The 18,921-nt window shown below is 43.7% G+C and overlaps 1 protein-coding gene across 2 annotated transcripts in view; it reads left to right on the top strand.

The window, feature by feature from the left end:
• Positions 1-4,501: 4,501 nt before the first annotated feature.
• The window catches only part of MKRN2 (makorin ring finger protein 2), a 28,754-nt gene continuing 14,334 nt past the window's right edge, over positions 4,502-18,921 (top strand). The window contains exons 1-2 of one of the 2 annotated variants that reach the window (XM_023218403.3): positions 4,502-4,654; positions 17,819-17,947. In XM_023218403.3, coding sequence (XP_023074171.1) covers positions 4,629-4,654; positions 17,819-17,947 — 155 coding nt within the window. In that variant the 5' untranslated portion in view covers positions 4,502-4,628. The remainder of the gene's footprint in view (positions 4,655-17,818; positions 17,948-18,921) is intronic. The other variant, XM_023218404.3, reaches the window with a different exon arrangement.

Below are 18,921 nucleotides of genomic sequence, written 5' to 3'. Positions count from 1 at the left end.
TAGCCCCAGCTACTTGAGGGGCTGAAACCTAGAGGCTGCAGTGAGCCAAGATCGCACCACGGCACCCCAGCCTGGGTGATGACAAAGTGAGACCCTGTCTCCAAAAAAAAAAAAAAATCTTCATGCACAGTAAACTGCAGGCTGAGGTGGCTTCCATGGTAAATTCTTCCAGACATTTAAGGGAAAAATTAATACCCATATTACACAGACGTTTCCAGAGAATAGAAAAGAAAGACTTCCAAATTCATTTTATGAGACCAGCACATCCCAGATACCAACCCTTGGCGTGGACATTATAAGAAAGGAACACTACAGACTAATATCTCTCATACACAAGGATGCAAAAATTCTAAACACAATTTTTAACAGATAGATGATTTATAGAAAATATATCATGGTCATGTGTGGTTTATCCTGAGCAATTGGAGAGGTTTAACATTAAAAATCAATCAGTATAATTCAATACATTACCAGTGTAAAAGGGAAAAACAATATAGGTTTCTCAGTACATGCAAAAAAAAAAAAAGTGATAAAAGTCAAGATGTGTTCACGGTAAAAATGCTAAGAAAACTAGAAAGAAACTTAACTTGGCAATGGATAGCCTCAAAAAAATATAGGGCTAACATTTTAATTAAAGTATTAGTTTAATATTTTAAACTAAAATATTAAATAATTTTAAATTAAAATAGTAAATATATTTATTGACTCCAGGAACAAAATAAGATGTACACTATTATTACTTCTTAACATTATTCTGAAGGCTGTAGACAGTGCATGCAATAAAGCAAGGAAAAGAAAAAGATATAAAGATGAAAAGGAAGCAAAAGTGTCATTATTTGCTGATGGCGTGATTGTAGAAAATCGATAACAACCTAAAAATAAACCATTAGAATTAATTCAAAATTCAGCATGGAGCTGAATCCCAGCTCAGTATACAAAAATCTAGTGTATTTCTACATATAAGCAACAAGCAATTCGGAAATTTTAGGAATATCGTTTGAAATAGCATCGAAAACTGCATCTAGGGACAGACCGGCACACAAAGAAAACGAAAGCTTTGCAAGACCCTCGGCGCACGTCTGCGCAAAGGGTCTCTGTGTCTCTACGCCCAGATGGCCATTTTGAGTCCCGAGCTGGGAACCACCCTTCTCTTCTGTTTTCTCAGCTTCTTCACCCGCCTCCATCTGATACGCCTTTTTCCCCTGTGTGTTTGGTAGCAAAGATGCTTTTCCTATGGGCCGAGAACGGGAGCTGGTGATTATCTAAGCAGACGTAAAGTTTTAGCGCCCCTGCTGCGGGCAAGAGCGAGTGGCCCTGCGTTCTCTGCCAGCGCGGGTTCCCTGCGGTTGAGGAAAATGAGTTTCACTTCCCCGGTAGGGCAGGACTTGGTGTTTAGTGCCCAGCGCCAGATAATGCCGGAAGAACCCCAAGTGGAGACTGCTTGTATCCTTCGGGAAAAATCCAAGTGCTAAGTACCATGACAGTGGCAGGAACCAAGCTGTTGGGTACAGCTTGTGGAAGTGCACACTGGCTGTCGTTGATCCAGTTTTTTATTATTTTTTCCATATATGTATATTTTGCCCATGACACAGCCCTCAGAAGATCCTGAAAGTGCCCGATCCAGTGTTTTACTTTTAGTGCCCGATCCAGTGTTTTACAGACACCCTAAAGGGGACCAGCAGTACAAGGTTGATGAAATAACTTACGGCATAGTCGTACAATGGAATACTATACAGTTCTACAAAAGGAGGTAGAGGCTCTATGTACTGATATGGAAAAATTTTCACTGATTATATATGCTGTGCAGAACAGTATGTATGTTATCTTTTCTAAAAAGGGGAGAAAATACGTATATTTAAAGAAATATACTTGTGTATATTTAAAGAAATTCTGGAAAGATGTATACAAAGTTTATAACAGTGGCTAGGTTTTGAGTTTTTAAAAAATGTTTCTGCTTTTTGTTTTGAAGAGGCGGAAACTAAATTGACAGGAGACTGAGACTTTTCACTTTACACTTTTAAAATATTTGAACATAATAACGTTCATATCGTGAATGTATTCCATAAAGAATGAGATAAGCTGAATTTAAAAAATAAGTGGCATGGGCTGGGCGCGGTGGCTCTCTCCTGTAATGCCAGCACTTTGGGAGGCTGAGGCGGGTGGATTGCCTGAGCTCAGAGGTTCGAGACCAGCCTGGGCAACACAGTGAAACCCCCTGGCTACTAAAACACAAAAAAATTAGCTGGGCGTGGCAGCGTGAGCCTGCAATCCCAGCTACTCCCGAGGCTGAGACAGGAGAATCGCTTGAACACGGGAGGCAGAGGTTGCAGTCAGCCAAGAGCAAGACACTGCACTCCAGCCTGGGTGACAGAGTAAGACTCTGTCTCAAAAACAAACAAACAAACAAACAAGACATGGAATTTTTATGAGCATGAATTGCATGGATCAAATGTGTTACGAATTAAAATGCAACATTCAAGACACTGAAAACAAAATTTCCAGTATACTTCCACATTCCTGAGAAAAATTTCAAAAGTTCTAAGTAATTGGAAGTATATACCTTGCTCATTCATTGGAAGACTCAATATTTTTATAGCAAAGTAAAAGAAGAACATACAGCTATATATACGTAACATGGAAAGATCTCACAGATATAATGTTGGTCAAAAGAAGGCAGACAAAAGCGTAGGTACTGAATTATTATTATTATTATTATTATTATTATTATTATTTTTTGAGACGGAGTCTCGCTCTGTCGCCCAAGCTGGAGTGCAGTGGCCAGATCTCAGGTCACTGCAAGCTCCGCCTCCCGGGTTCACGCCATTCTCCTGCCTCAGCCTCCGGAGTAGCTGGGACTACAGGCGCCCGCCACCTCGCCCGGCTAGTTTTTTGTATTTTTTAGCAGAGACGGGGTTTCACCGTGTTAGCCAGGATGGTCTCGATCTGCTGACCTCGTGATCCGCCCGCCTCGGCCTCCCAAAGTGCTGGGATTACAGGCTTGAGCCACCGCGCCCGGCCCTGAATTATTATTTATATGAAAGTCAAGAATAGTTAAACTAATTTGTAGTGATAGAGATGAACCCAAGCAATGACTTTTGTAAAGTATTGACTGGGAAGGACCATAAGGAAGCCTTCTGGGGTGTCGATAATATCCACCCCTACCCCCAACCCCCCCCTTTTTTTTTTTTTTTTTTTTTAAGAGACTGGGTCTTGCTTTGTGACCTAGGCTGGAGTGCAGTGGTGCGATCACAGTTCACTGTAGGCTCGACTGCGGTGAACTGTGCTCAGAGGATCCTTCCGGCTCAGCCTCTCCTTACTCCAGCACTTTGAAGTTAGTCGAGCATGGTGTCGCGCACCTGTATTCCCAGCTGCTGGGGAGGTTAAGGCAGAGGATTGCTTGAACTACGATGGCGCCACTGCACTCCAGCCTGGGCGACAGAGCAAGACCCTGTCTCAAAACAAAACAAAAATTCTTTATTTTGATCTGGGTGGTAGTTTCGTGAGTGTATGCATGCGCAAAAATTCACAGAATGTGTTTTGTGCACTTATATTGTGCATGTTATGTATCTCGAGTTTTTAAGCAATGAGAGACCATTGTAAGATTAAAAGGTGAACGACATGATCCGATTTATGTTTAAAAAATAGATTTTTACCTGGAGCGGAAGCCAAAAGACCAGTTAAAAGGCTATAGCATGGCTGGTCGGGCGTGCACGCCCCTAATTCCAGCTACTTGGGAGGCTGAGAGGCAGGAGAATCTCTTGAACCCAGGAGGCGAAGGTTGCAGTGAGCCGAGATCGCCCCATTGCACTCCAGCCTGGGCAACAAGAGAGAAACTCCGTCTGAAAAAAAAAAAAGAGTTATTGCATGGTGCTAGGTAGAAGGGATGGTTGTTTCAACGAACGCTGACGGTGGAAAGGGGCAGAAGAGGACTCATTGGACAGAGGTGTGGGAGCAGAATCTGCAGGGTATAGAGAGCTAGAGGCAAGTGTCAAAAATAACTTTTGGGGTTTCCACCATAGGAAATGGAAGACGAACAGCACAGGACTGGCAGGAAAGAAAACGAAGGCTAAAACTTGTGGAAGTAGAGATTTGGGGAAAGAGCAGTTGGGAGAGGGCTAAGGAATTTCCTTAAGTGGAAGGCGAGGTCCAGCGGGAACAGTTGAGGCAGGGCCTGAGAAGGGTGCCCAGTGAGTGCAAGTTTGAATGGATAGGGGAACCTGGGATTAAGAGGAGAGGCGGGAGTTTGCCCCAGGAGGGGTGAAGTGCCTCGAAGGAGGCGGGAGATCGCTAAGGAATACTCTCGGCAATGGGGGCAGAATCGGAGGCACTAACAGTAGGCATAGGGATAAGACTGGCAGGACTAGGATGCCAGCCAGGCTCCGCCCCGGAGGCCTGGAAGTGCGGGACACCCAGAGCAGGGATGCCGGGACCGCCTGCCCGACCCCCGGTGCGGAACCAATTATGACGGCGGCTAGGTTACCCGCCGGCGCTACAAAGGTGCCACACCGGCGGGGCGGCGTGCGCCGGCGTGACGCGGCTACGTGGGATGGGCCGGGCCAGGGCCAAGGCCGAGGCGGCAGCGGCTGCGAGAGGCGGCGGCACGACGACGGTCCTTCAGCCCCGCCACCATGAGCACCAAGCAGGTCACTTGCAGGTCAGTGCGCGGCTGCCAGGAGCGCCGGGCCACTTCAGGCCGCTCCCCCAGGCCGCAGGGGTGCCGGTGCGCGCCAATTCTGCCGCTCGGGAACCTGAGGCTAGAGCGGGACTCGGAAAGTTACTCAGCTGTTAGCAGCGGGGCTTTGCGAGGCAGAGCGAGCGCCGGCCAGAGCCGGGGATCCGGGAGATGCATGACTGAGACGCGGGGCGAGGCCAGTGCTGGGGGCTACGCCGCGAGTTTGAAGCGTGGCCCCTGTGGGCTGGGAGGAAGGACGTCCTGGCCAGGGCCGTGCAGGATGCTGGGCCTTGTGGAGAGGGCTCTGGGGCTTACGGTTTAACTGGAAAAGATTTGGAATTGATTAAAGGGACCCCAAGAGGACGGTTACAAATGGGGATACCACATAGGAGTAATTTGTTAATAGATTATAAGGGCCTCGAAGTTTGGAGAATCCAGATGCAATCTAAACTTGCAGAGAGTTAGCAAGTAAAAATTGTTGTGTGGAAAATAATAACGACAGATTGCATTTTCTGAATATCGGTGAGGCGCCCTGCATATTTCCAAGTGCTTTATATTCATTATCATCAGACTTCACAGTAAGACAACTTAGTAATTATTATTACCATTTTACAGTGCAGGAGACTGAGATTGAAAGGGGTTGACACTCTTATCTTACTGAGAGAGCCATTTACGAGGAGAAATGCCACGGTAATGGATGGTTTGTTGTAGAAAATAGAAAGCCAGATAGCTACACTGCGACTGCTCCTGTGAAATAGAATAGTGTGGTTGTGTAACACCCTCATTCCTTGGTCAGCTTGTGGCTTACTGGTAATGGAGTCTAGTCCTATTGAATTGTATGTTTGGAAAACGAAAATTGAATTGTATGCTTGGAAAAGGCAAATTTCATTTAATTTTTTTTGTGGGAAACATTGCTAAAAAACAATTGTAGAGTTTGTGGAATAAACAGTTTATTTTCTGTGTTGTTACTTCTCTTCATTGGTATGAATAGTTGAGACGTGACTGTGTAATAAGTTTCCTGTTAGCATTAGTGTACGTTAACTGTTCAATTTATCCAAGGCCCAGGTGGCTTATGTTAAGCTATTGTCAGAAATTTGCACCTAGTGTCTATAAAAAGACTTTTACTAGGTTATTTGTACTAGAAGGTGTTTTGTGAAGACAGGTTTGTGTGTGTTTATGTATTTTTATTTATATAAAGTTTCTCCTGCTGGAGGAAGTATTCCTAGGCCATCGTGCACTGTAAAGCAGCTTGTAGCCATCTAGAAAAACCTGTCTGTTCCTCCCCTCGCTCTATGGTGTAGTTCTACCATTTATTCCCGTACCTGATCTAAGAAGTGTCCACAAAACAGTACACATTTATGTAATAATGCTTTATAATTGAATCTCAACTCTGTAGTATCTTATTTTACAAATAAGGAATCTTATGCTCAGAAAGACTTGACATTTGCCTAAAATTTCACACCTTAGTAGAGGCACAAGGACCTAAATCAGGATCATCTTAGTTTGTCCTTGTATACCTGGAGATAGCTTGACCTGAAAGCTTTAATTCTGTTTCCCAAAAGGGGTGTTCTGCAGGATGTTGTTCCATATAAATGAAGATGGGGTTGGAATGTTGAGAAGGGATCACTTCTGTTTAAGTGCTAACTAATGTTTGTTGGGGACTTACAATGTGCTGGGGCTCTTAGGTGCTGTAGTGTATAATCCAGCAACCAGCACTATTCCACAGATGGTAAAACTGAGCTTCAGCATTGAAGTCACTTGCCTAAGGTCATTTAGCTTCCAAGTGGCAGAGGTATGAAATCAAAGTTCATGCCCTCATAGACTGTAGGGCCTCCAGATAAGTTTCAAAATGCTAAATTAAAATTTCTTTACTGCAGGACTTTTCAAAGCTTTTAATATGTTCCCATGAAAGGAAACTCATATAAGGATACGTAAAACTGCAAAGAAGTTTACTCACAAAGGGGTGTAAAGGAGTCAGGGCTCCTGATGACTGCCTTGTCGAATAAAAAGCATAACAGGTGTTTAAGTGAGAAAAACCCAAATTACCAAGAGTACCAAGTTTACATTAGTGTGTTTACTATAAACTTTTCTACCAGCTTATCTACCAAAAGCTTTTCTTACTTTATTATCTCATTAACAAAAGACTTATCTCTAGACATTGATAATTTATAGGAAATGTTCAAGGTATGATTTATTTTGGGGACCAGATCTAAGCAGGGTGGTTTTTTTTTAAATTTCAGGTCACAAAGTTTTAGGTTTGTTTTCCTGACTGTAGGATGTGATGTACATGTTTATTTTGAATGACAGTAGAATAATGTCAGTTTTGCTTCCAATCTGCTAGGTATTATATCTCTCCAAGAGATGCTTATCAAATGCTAGCAGTCTCAAACCTAATGACAAAGACACTCCGTGTTTTTATTGCCTGGAATGGTAAAAATGACTGCTTGTACAATTATGCTGTCAGTCAGCTCTCCTGATTCCTTGACGTGCCACTCTATCCAGAATCTCAATCTGTGCATCATTTTTGCTGATTCCCCTCCCCCACAACCATCTCCCTGTCTTCCAGTCTGTTTTCCGAGCCCTGGGGGAGGCCCTTATTATAGCTTGGTAACCAGTTTATTTCACCCTCTCCTTTTGTGATAGAGCTTCCCTGCATCTCATAATCACTATTAGAAGACACAGGATTTCATTGTCCTAAGATAGTCAAGCCTCGGGCTTTTGATTCTTTGAAAGTCACAAAACATGGGGGATCTTTTCAGCTGGCAGGTGGTAGGAAGAGTTTGAGCCCCAGGGTTGGGCAGTTCTAGATTCTAATCCTCGTACCACCTGTGCCACAACTGCCTCATCTGTGAAATGAGGATGGTAATGCCTAACCGGCAGGGCTGTTTAAAAATTAAATAATAGCAACAAACCATTTATTTTGTATTAGGATGAGCACTTACATGCATTTTCTCAAACGTCCCAGTAGTTTATCATAGCAGTCTGTGAAGTAAGTGCAGTTATTATAATCATATTACAGATGGGGAAACTGAGGCTTGGTGATTTAAGTAACTTGCTCAAGGTCACATAGCAAGCAGTCTGACTTCAGTGTCTTCACCACCACAGTGTACTTCATTTCATCCCCACCTCTAATCAGTACATTTATTGCAAGCCTGCCACTGTGCCTACCATTTGCTTCCTTCCCCCTCAGTGGATCTGCTGTCACAAGGATTACAGCCATAAAATTTTAGCCTGTGAAAATATGTAGGAAAATGTAAAGAAAAAATGACACTGGGGATGCAAATTACCTGTATATTTGGAAGTGATTTGCAAAAGTGTTTTGCTAAACAGAGAGGCAACATTGAAGGGCCTGTAAAAAACCAGATTGATTGTTTCGCTCAGCACTGCTGCTGCTGGAGCTGCTGGTGGTTCTGTGGCCAGCAGTGAACCTGATGTGCTCTGCAGTGTATAATAGCCATACTGTCTGAAACAGTCTTTTGGGGTTACCCAGGGTAACACTCCTTTGGAGTGTCCCCCAGAAAGAACCTACCTGCTCTGAGTCTCCAGCTATGCACTTCACCCGCCTAGTCGTCTCTCCCCTCCTCCAGTTCATGTCTCGGTCCTCTCTCTTGGAAGATAGGAGGGGCAGTTTGTCCATCAGGAAGGGTTAGCAGTTGGAAATTCATTACGAAGTGCAACATGAAAGAGGCTTGGAGTAAGATCAGTATAACATAGATGGAGAGGAATGACTATAAGCACAAGACAGAGATGCCCCAAATGACAAGCAGGATGTGCTCTCTAGGTTGCTTTGTGCTTGTCACTGGGGAGTGTAAATGATGACATATGCTACAAAAATAGGACTGGGCTGACTTCACCTCTTACATAACTCTTGTTTCACACTTGCCTTTCTTGAAGGCAGTGATGGTGGTCTAGAAATTATTTTTGAATCTGTTTAAATCTCAGCTCAGTCACTTACAGAAGCGAAGTGGCTTTTATGAAGTCACCAGCTTATAAATGGCAAAACTAACTAGAAGCTCTGGTTGGCAGTTAAATATTTGTATTTTAGTGGAAGAGATGATTAGCGCAGTTTGGAAGGCAAGTTTTCTGGATCGGACCTATGGAAGGTGGAGGTAGAATTATAAAAGGCATCCTTGTAGGAGACCACTACCTAAAAAAATCTTTCCTCTTGTCTGCCTTGTTAACAAATAGTATCTGATAGAGGGCCTGTCTTCCACCCTGGTTCTTTCAAGAAATTTTTTGTTCTAATTTCTTCAAAAGAAACAATACAGTATTGGCTGGTGCAGTGGCTCATGCTGTATTCCCAGCACTTGGGGAGTCCGAGGTAGGAGGACTACTTGAGCCTTGGAGTTCGAGACCAGCCTGGGCAACATAGCAAGATCCTGTCTCTACCCAAGAAAAGAAAAGAAACTATACAGTATTTATTAGATATCACTTTTGTGTAACTGCTTATGTTGCCACTTTGAACCTGTCCTCTTTCAGTATTTATGAGTTTACTAATCCTGATACCTCTTTGTCATTCAGACTTGGCTCTTTGCACTGATTTTGTTTGTTTTTTTTTAACTATTATACCTTCAAAGATTACCATGTTTGAGGACAATTGAAATACTGCAGTCTTGAGTAGCATTTCTCAAAAAGAATTCTTTTTTTTTTTTTTTTTTTTTTTTGAGACTGGAGTCTTGCTCTGTAGCCCGGGCTGGAGTGCAGTGGCCGGAACTCAGCTCACTGCAAGCTCCGCCTCCGGGTTTACGCCATTCTCCTGCCTCAGCCTCCCGAGTAACTGGGACTACAGGCGCCCGCCACCACGACCGGCTAGTTTTTTCGTATTTTTTTAGTAGAGATGGGGTTTCACCGTTTTAGCCAGGATGGTCTCGATCCCCTGACCTCGTGATCCGCCCGTCTCAGCCTCCCAAAGTGCTGGGATTACAGGCTTGAGCCACCACGCCCGGCCCAAAAAAGAATTCTCAAACTGCTTAGATGTATACTCCACTTTTGTGTTTGGGATCTCCAAGACCACCCCAAATCCAGAGATTGTCTAGAACTGGGACAAGTGGGTCCCAGGATTCAGCTGTACTCAAGTCTGAGATTATTACCGTATCTAGTAAGGGGTCACAGCCAGATCATGAGGGCAGGAGACACAGGGGGTCTAGAGGAGCCTGGGTGCAGGCTTCCTGCATCTCTCCCTCCCTGAGAGGGCCACACAGCAATGAAAGTGCAGCAACATGTGTCCAGGGAAGCCCATTAGAGATTCAGTGCCCAGGCTGGTCACCTAGGCCAGCTCTGCCTAGCATGAACCAAAATTCCAGACTCCCAGAAGGAAAGTAGGTTTTCAGTATGAACTACCTTGTACATCAGTTTAGACACAGCAAACCACTGTCCATCATTTAGGGAAAATTTTGTATCTGTGTAGAGAACTGTTACTAGCCAAGTTCCCAGATGCCAGGCAAGGGGCAGCCTCGGAAGCAGACCTTCCTAAGGATAGCAGTCTCAGATCTGCTATGTAACTCTCTTCTGTGTATTTATAAAATCAGTATTGTAAATAACAGAAACTTTAAGTTTCTAACAAAAAGTGCCCTTAGTTTCCCAGCTTCTGTCTGTGCTTTTTTAAAAATTAAACTATAACAGCCTTATGGCAAATTACTACATAATGTCTGATCTAGTGCAGTGGTCCCCAGCCAGTCCATGGCCTTTTAGGAACCAGGCCACACAGCAGGAGGTGAGCAGTGGGCAAGTGAGCAAAGCTTTATCTGTGTTTATAGTCACTCCCCATCACTCACATGACCACCCGAGCTCCGCTTCCCGTCAGATCAGCAGCAGCATTAGATTCTCATAGAAGCACTAACCCTATTGTCAACTGTGCATGTGAGAAATCTTCGTTGTGTGCTTCTTGTGAGAATCTAATGCCTGATGATCTGTCACTGTCTCCCATGACCCCCAGATGGGACCGTCTAGTTGCAGAAGAACAAGCTCCGTGTCTCACTGATTCTACACTATAGTGATTTGTATACTTATTTCATTATATATTACCATAATAAAGTGCACAATAAATGTAGTGTGCTTGAATCATCCTGAAACCATTCCCCATCCCCCCATTCTGTGGAAAAATTGTCTTCCATAAAACTGGTCCCTGGTGCCAAAAAGATTGGGGACTGCAGATCTAGTGGTACGCCACAAGAGGGTGCTCTGTGGAGAAAGCCTATCTGACTACCTAGCAAAGGCTGTAGGATGGCACCACTGTATAGTCACTTACGTCATGAGGTCCAGTTCTCATTTCGTAGGCTCAGAAATTTGATTTGTTAGTGTACATAGGGGTGGCTCATACTAGCCAAACTCATGAGAGACTGACTTATATACTAGAATATCCTTTTACAATTTCCTTGGGAAAAAATAAACTGTCAGGTATATCTGGTCAGCACTTCCTCTGCTTTTGGGGAGAGGAACAAGTGGAGAATTCTCTTCAGAGGTTTCTGATTAGGGCAGATGTGCAGCATGTTCACTAGTACCCTTTCTCTGGAGACACCAGCAGTCTGGGCCTCTTGGGCCTTCCTGGAATGCCATACCATTCCCTCCTGTTGTCTAGTTCTTTTTTTTTTTTTTTTTTTCTGAGATGGTGTCTTGCTCTGTCGCCAGGCTGGAGTGCAGTGGCGCGATCTCAGCTCACTGCAGCCCTCTGCCTCCTGGGTTCAAGTGATTCTCATGCCTCAGCTTCCTGAGTAATTGGGATTACAGGTACCCACCACCATGCCCGGCTAATTTTTGTATGTTTAGTAGAGGCGAGGTTTCTCCATGTTGGCCAGGCTGGTCTCAAACTCCTGACCTCAGGTGATCCGCCCACCTTGGCCTCCCAAAGTGCTGGGATTACAGGCGTGAGCCACTGCGCCCGGCCTTCCTGTTGTGTAGTTCTATTCTGTTTTCCACTTTTAGACAACACCGTATAAATGGTTAGGTTGAGGCTTTCTATATCTGCTTGCATTTAGTAATAATTCTAGCTGTGCCTTCCTGCAGTTATTCCCAAACATTCTTCATTAGAGAATAGATGTTCCCAACTACATCTTCCAGAGCACTAGCTTGAAAGGATCTGGGGCCCCAGATTGGGAAGTGCCATAGCATGTGGATGCCACCAGTGAGTGAGCCTGGGGGCTGGAGGGTATGAGGAGGCCTTTTGGATCAGCCAAGACTCATGCTGGTCCATGAAGGAAGGTGGGTTATAGTAATTCAATGGAATGAAAGATATGGGCTGCTGTGTTTTACACAGGGGCCATGATGGGGATGAAGGCAGCATGATAGGGAAATTGATTTTGTTGGAGAAAGGTCAGGGCTATCTGGAAAGGCCAGGCTTGGAGTCCTCGTACCTAGCAATTAAATCTTCTGTAAGTCACCTCACCTCTCTGAGACTTGGCTTTCCTATTTGCAAAAATAAAAAGACAAAAATATCATATATCTTACGCTCAAGGATCACTACTCTTAACATGCTAGTATATATCTTTCCAGATTTTATTTTGAGACAGGGTCTCACTGTGTTGTCCAGACTGGAGTGCAGTGATACAATCATAGCTCACTGCAGTCTCCAATTTCCAAGTTCAAGTGATCCTCCCACTTCAGCCTCCCTAGTAGCTGGGACTACAGGCGCACACAACCACAGCTGGCTAATTTTTGTATTTTTTGTAGAGATGAGGTTTTGCCATGTTGCCCAGGCTAGTCTTGAACTCCTGGGCTCAAGAGATCTGCCCACCTCATCGTCCCCAAGTGCTAGGATTACAGGCATGAGCCACTGTGCCTGGCCCCAGATTTTTTTTTTTTTTTTTTTTTTGAGATGGAGTATTGCTCTGTTGCCCAAGCTGGAGTGTAGTGGTGCGATCTCAGCTCACTGCAACCTCAGCCTCCTGGGTTCAAGCAATTCTCCTGCCTCAGCCTCCCAAGTAGCTGGGATTACAGGTACCTACCACCACGCCCAGCTGATTTTTGTATTTTTAGTAGAGACGGGATTTCGCCATGTTGGCCAGGCTGGTCTTGAACTCCTGACCTCAAGTGATCTACCTGCCTCAGCCTCCCAAAGTGCTGGGATTGTAGGTGTGAGCCACTGCACCCGGCTGGGTCTGATTTTTAAAGTACATATATGTATACATATATAATCTTTTACCAAAATGAGATCATACTGTATACACTGGTTTAAAGAATTTTATTGTGAGCCGGGCACAGTGGCTCACGCCTGTAATCCAAGCACTTTGGGAGGCCGAGGTGGGTGGATCACGAGGTCAGGAGTTCAAGACCAGCCTGGTCAACATGATGAAACCCCGTCTTTACTAGAAATACAAAAATTAGCTGGGTGTGGTGGCGGTCACCTGTAATTTCAGCTACTTCAGAGGCTAAGGCAGGAGAATGCTTGAACCTGGGAGGTGGAGGTTACAGTGAGCCGAGATCGTGCCACTACACTCCAGCCTGGGTGACAGCAAGACTCCATCTCAAAAAAAAAAAAAAAATTACTGTGGTAAAATTTCCATAAAATTTACCATCTTAACTATTTTTAAAGTTTATAGTTCTGTTACATGCATTCAGATTGTTGTGTAACCAATCTCCAGAGCTCTTTGTCTTGCAAAACTGAAACTCTGTGTACTACCCATTAGAAAACTTCCGTTTCTCCCATCCCCAGCCTCTGACACCTACCATTCATTCTACTGTCTGTCTTTCTGAATTTGACTACTCTAGGGACCTCGTAGAAGTGGAATCATACAGCATTTGCCTTTTTGTGTCTGGTTTATTTTACTTAGCATAATGTCCTCAAGGTAGCATGTGTCAGAATCTCCTTTCTTTTTAAGGCTGATTGTATATGGATAGACCACATAGACCACATCTTGTTTATGCATTCATCCATCAGCGGACGCTTGGGGTGCTTCCACCTTTTGGCTATTGTGAATAATGCTGCTATGAACATGGGTGTCCAAATGTTTGAGTCCCTACTTTGAAGTCTTCTTTTTTTTTTGAAACTGACTCACTCTGTTGCCCAGGCTGGAGTGCAGTGGCGCGATCTTGGCTCACTGCAACCTCTCCCTCCTGGATTCAAGTGATTCTCCTGCCTCAGCCCCCAAAGTAGCTGGAATTACAGGCGCCCGCCACCACGCCCTGCTAATTTTTGTATTTTTAGTAGAAATGGCGTTTCACCATGTTGGTCAGTCTGGTCTCAAACTCCAGACCTCAGGTGATCCACCCACCTCAGCCTCCCAAAGTGCTGGGATTACCGGCGTGAGCCACTGGGCCTGGCCTGAATTATTTTGTGTCTATACCCAGAAGTGGAATTACTGGATTATATGGTAAATATATTTTTAATTTTTTAAGGAACTTCCATACTGTTTTTCTATAGCAGCTGCACCATTAACTGTTTTATAATCTACTCTTCTCAGTTAATTGTGTTTAACTTTCCATATTAATACATTTTCATTTTATACCTAGTCCATACTCAATTTGTTTCCAAATATCTTTCAAAATATCTGGTTTAAAAATGTCTTTTATATCTTGTTTGTCGAAACCAGATTCTAGTCCAGAGCTAAGTATTGCATCTGGTTATTATGTCCCTTGTGTTCGGTCTGCTAACCTAGCATTGTCCCTTCCCCTTTTTCTCTTTTTTAACAGCTTTCTCTGAGGTATAAGTTACACAACGTAAAATTTACCTGTTTGAAGTGTACAGTGCAAAACTTTTTAGTGAATTTACAAAGTTGTACAACCATCACCACAATTAAATTGTAGGACATTTCTGTCACCCCTAAAAGATCCCTTGTGCCCATTAGCAGTCACCCTCACTTCTCTCCTCCCAACCCTAAGCAGCTACTTAATCTACTTTCTGTCTCTATAGATTTGCCTTTTCTGACATTGCATATAAATGGAATCATGCAACATGTGGTCTTTTGTGTCCAGCTCCTTTCACTCCGCATAATGTTTTCAAGGTTCATCCATGTTGTAGTGTGTGCCAGTACCTCCTTCCTTTTTATGGCTGGATAAGAGCCCATTGTTTGGATAAATCACATTTTGTCTGTCCACCAGTTGATGAATGTTTGGATTGTTTCCACTTTTTGACTGTTATGCATAATACTGCTTTGGACATTCATATACAAGTATTTGTGTGGACATACATTTTCATTTTCTTGCGTACATGCCTAGGCGTAGAATTGTTGCATCATATGGTAGATTTATGTTTACATTTTTTAAGAAACTGTCAAACTCTTTTCCAGACTCAGCCTCCTTTAGTTACGTGGCACTTATAAAGAGAGTAGGCCTGGGTCCCACGTGCAGCCTCTTTTGTGTTTATTTGGTTGTTTTCTTGAGATGTTTTTCATAGGTTGTCCCCAGTCTCCTGTATTTTCTATGAACTGGAAGTTAGATCTGGGGTTTTGTGGATTCAAATTAATTGTTTCTGGCTAGAATATGTCATAGGTTGTTTTATACTTCATTTTGGGTCATATCAGCAGGTACGTATTTTTTTTCCAAGTCGATTTTGGGTCCAGCATCATTTGTTGAAAAGATTCTTTCCCCCACTTACCTTTTTTTTTTTTTTTTTTTTTTTGAGACAGGGTCTCACTCCGTCACCCAGGCTAGAGTGCAGCAGCACGATCTTGGCTCAGTGCAACCATCGCCTCCTGGGCTCAAGCGATCCTCCTACCTCGTCTTCTGAGTAGCCGGGAGCACAGGCGCACACTATCATGCCTGGCTAATTTTTTGTATATTTTTTGGTTGAGACGAGGTTTCATCATGTTGCCCAGGCTGATCTCAAACTCTTGAGCTCAAGTGATCCACTCGCCTTGGCCTCCCAAAGTGCTGGGATTACAGGCATGAGCCACTGCCTGCGGCCTATGTGTGGTTCTATTTACAGGGTTTTTTGTTTGTTTTTTGTTTTTTGTTTGTTTTGTTTTGAGATAGGGTCTTGCTTTGTCACCCAGGCTGGAGTATAGTGGTGCAAACGGAGCTCACTGCAGCCTCTCTCCTTCCTGGGCTCAAGCAGTCCTCCCACCTCAGACCCCCAAGTAGCCACCATGCACAACTAATTTTTATATTTTTTATAGAGATTGGGTTTTGCCATGTTGCCCAGGCTGACCTCAAACTTCTGGGCTCAGGCAATCCTCACACCTTGGCCTCCCAAAGTGGTGGGATTACGGGCATGAGCCTCTGAGCCTGGACTATTTATGGATCTTTAAAGAATCCCTGCAGCCTCCCTGAACTCCAATCTTTGTGATTTGCCTGAGTTCTCCCCCTAGTACCAAGACCTAGAATATGCATCCAGGTAGGAAGTCAGACTAAATATGGGGCTTACTGCCTGTGTTTTCCTTCTCTTGAGGACCAGTCCTTTTTTCTATTGTCTGAAAGCAGTTGTTTCACATAAATTGTATCATTTTTCAGTTGGGGTTTTTTTTTTTTTTTTTTTTTTTTTTTTTTTTTTTTAAAAACAGTGAGAAGCCAAGATCCATGCTCCTTGGTAGTCAGAAGCAAAAGTTTGTTTCTCTCTCTCTCTCTCTCAGATGGTTTCTATTCTGTGTCTTTAAGTATTCTGATATTTTCCTTTGTATTATCCCATCTACTAAACTCATCTAATGTAATTCTCATTTCAGACATTGTATTTTTCACTTCTAGAAGTTTCATTTGTTTTTTGTTTTGTTTTGTTTTGAGATGGAGTTTCGCTCTTGTTGCCCAGGCTGGAGTGCAATGGCACGATCTCGGCTCACTGCAAGCTCCGCCTCCCGGGTTCACACCATTCTCCTGCCTCAGCCTCCCGAGTAGCTGGGACTACAGGCGCTAGCTACAACCCCGAGCTAATTTTTTGTATTTTTAGTAGAGACGGGGTTTCATCATGTTAGCCAGGATGGCGTCGATCTCCTGACCTCATGATCCGCCCGCCTCGGCCTCCCAAAGTGCTGGGATTACAGGCATGAGCCACCGCGCCTGGCCCTTATTTTGTATTTTTTTTAGTAGAGACAGGGTTTCTCCATGTTGGTCAGTCTGGTCTTGAACTCCTGACCTCAGGTGATGCGCCTGCCTCGGCCGGATTACAGACGTGAGCCACCACGCCCAGCCTAGTTTATCTTTAATATCAAGGCATGTTCATCTAGGGTCTCTACTGTTTGAGTATTCACTCAGGTCTCTCTACCCTGGCTGGGCAGAGTTAGAATGCCTCCCAGGTATTCCTGTACCGCTTATTCCTTCAAGGCCAGGATCTGATATCTCAGTAGAATATTCTGATACAGAACATGTGATACATCTGATATTCTGATGCATCTGAAACAATGTATCAGAAACACCTTTCGTTAAAAACTGTGCTTCAAGTACCCATACAACCTTTCTGTTTCTCACTTTCAGTACGGTGTTCAATAAATTGCATGAGATTATTCTGTACTTTATTATAAAATAGACTTTGTGTTAGATGATTTGGCCCAACTGTAGGCTAATGTAAGTGTTCTGAGCATAAGTAAGGTAGCCTAGGCTGAGCTAGGAGAATCGCGTGAACCCGGAAGGCAGAGATTGCAGTGAGCTGAGACTGTGCCATTGCACTCTAGCCTGGGTGACATAGAGAGACTCCATCTCAAAACAAAACAGAAAACAATGGCTTTATTGGGATGTAACCCCATCATTAGTCAAGGAGCATCTGTGTATATCTTTTGATATCACATGATGGTGTTTGATCCTCACCACAACCAGTTCAGTGGGTAGTATAATCTTCAATTTATAGGGAAAGGTAGCAAGGCCCAGGGACGTTGGTTTTGTGACATGTTCTTAAGTGACAGAGCTGGGTCTTGAACCCGGATCTTCTGGTTTCATTAGTCATACCCTTTAAGCTCCTTGAGAACAGAGAGAAGTTTTTCACAGAGTATTTTCTCAATTATGTGGCTCACATTGAACATATCTCAAATCAGGAAGATATATCTTCACATAGAAATATATGGGATTGTTTGCTTCTCTTCCAGAAAAGCTGTCATTGAATCAGTTGTAGTGCCTCTGAAATCACTGTTGTAGAATCAAGGAAATATATAGATCTCTCTCCAGTGCCTAATAGAGCCTTTATACCTAATATATACTTGGTAAATATTTGTATGCTAGGTTCAAGAATAAGCTGATTTTATAAAGCAAAATGTGCTTCTGAAAGTTGTATGCCTGTGCTTTTCTCTTCAGGTATTTTATGCATGGTGTGTGTCGGGAAGGAAGTCAGTGCCTGTTCTCACATGACTTGGCAAACAGCAAGCCGTCCACCATCTGCAAGTACTACCAGAAGGGCTACTGTGCCTATGGAACTCGGTGCAGGCAAGGACTCTGCGATAGGCTCCAGCTGTGACACTGATTTCATTTGGAGAATAGGTCTTGATAAGGGGAAATTTTAATGTAAAAGTAATATGACAACATTACGAAAAGTATGGCAAATAAATTTAAAACCTCAGTTTCAGTACCCTAAAACTAATTTTCTTTCTTTTTTTTTTTTTTTTTTTTTTGAGATGGAGTCTTGCACTGTTGCCCAGGCTGGAGGGCAGTGGCGCAATCTTGGCTGTCTGCAACCTCTGCCTCCAGGGTTCAAGCAGTTCTCCTGCCTCAGCCTCCCGAGTAGCTGATATCACAGGCACCTGCCACTACACCTGGCTGACTTTTTTTTTTTTTGTATTTTTAGTAGAGACGGGGTTTCACCATGTTGGTCAGGCTGGTCTTAACTCCTGACCTCATGATCTGCCCGCCTTGGCTTCCCAAAGTGCTGGGATTACAGGTGTGAGTCACCGTGCCCGGCCTAATTTTCATTTTTTAAAACTACTTTTCAGCCTTATTCTTATGAATATATAGTTATAAAATTGTACACAATTCCAGAAACTTGTTCATGCTTTTGTAGTGAAGAGCTGATCTTTTCTTTCCTAGGCTGCAAAGTTTCCTTTCCTCCTTTTTCTGTGCAGTGCAGTGGGAGATGATGGAAGTAGGCCCACCTTGGTCTCCCCCTGCCAATGAGTGCCGAGAGAGACAGTCAGGGAGAGGTCATTGGCCCTTGTCAGCATTTTGAGGACTCCTGCTCAAAAGAATACTGGGTCAGTCAGGCATCAGGAGATTTCAGCTCAACATCCTTTTGGAACTTTCAGGCTCTCTGTGTGTTCTGGAGCTGTGTGTCTGTCCCACTCAAGTCCCACAGAGACACTTAAGCATAGGTGATAGATAGCAAATGTCCCCCTCACACTGAATTGCCAAGCATCTGTTAATCGATAATCCTGTTAGAGTTTAAATATTGGAAAAGATGACTGCCT

This window comes from Piliocolobus tephrosceles, chromosome 2, assembly GCF_002776525.5.
Source record: "Piliocolobus tephrosceles isolate RC106 chromosome 2, ASM277652v3, whole genome shotgun sequence".
Taxonomy (NCBI): domain Eukaryota; kingdom Metazoa; phylum Chordata; class Mammalia; order Primates; family Cercopithecidae; genus Piliocolobus; species Piliocolobus tephrosceles.
The sequence above is the reverse complement of the archived record's forward strand: the minus strand, read 5'-3'. Positions and strand labels throughout refer to the sequence as shown.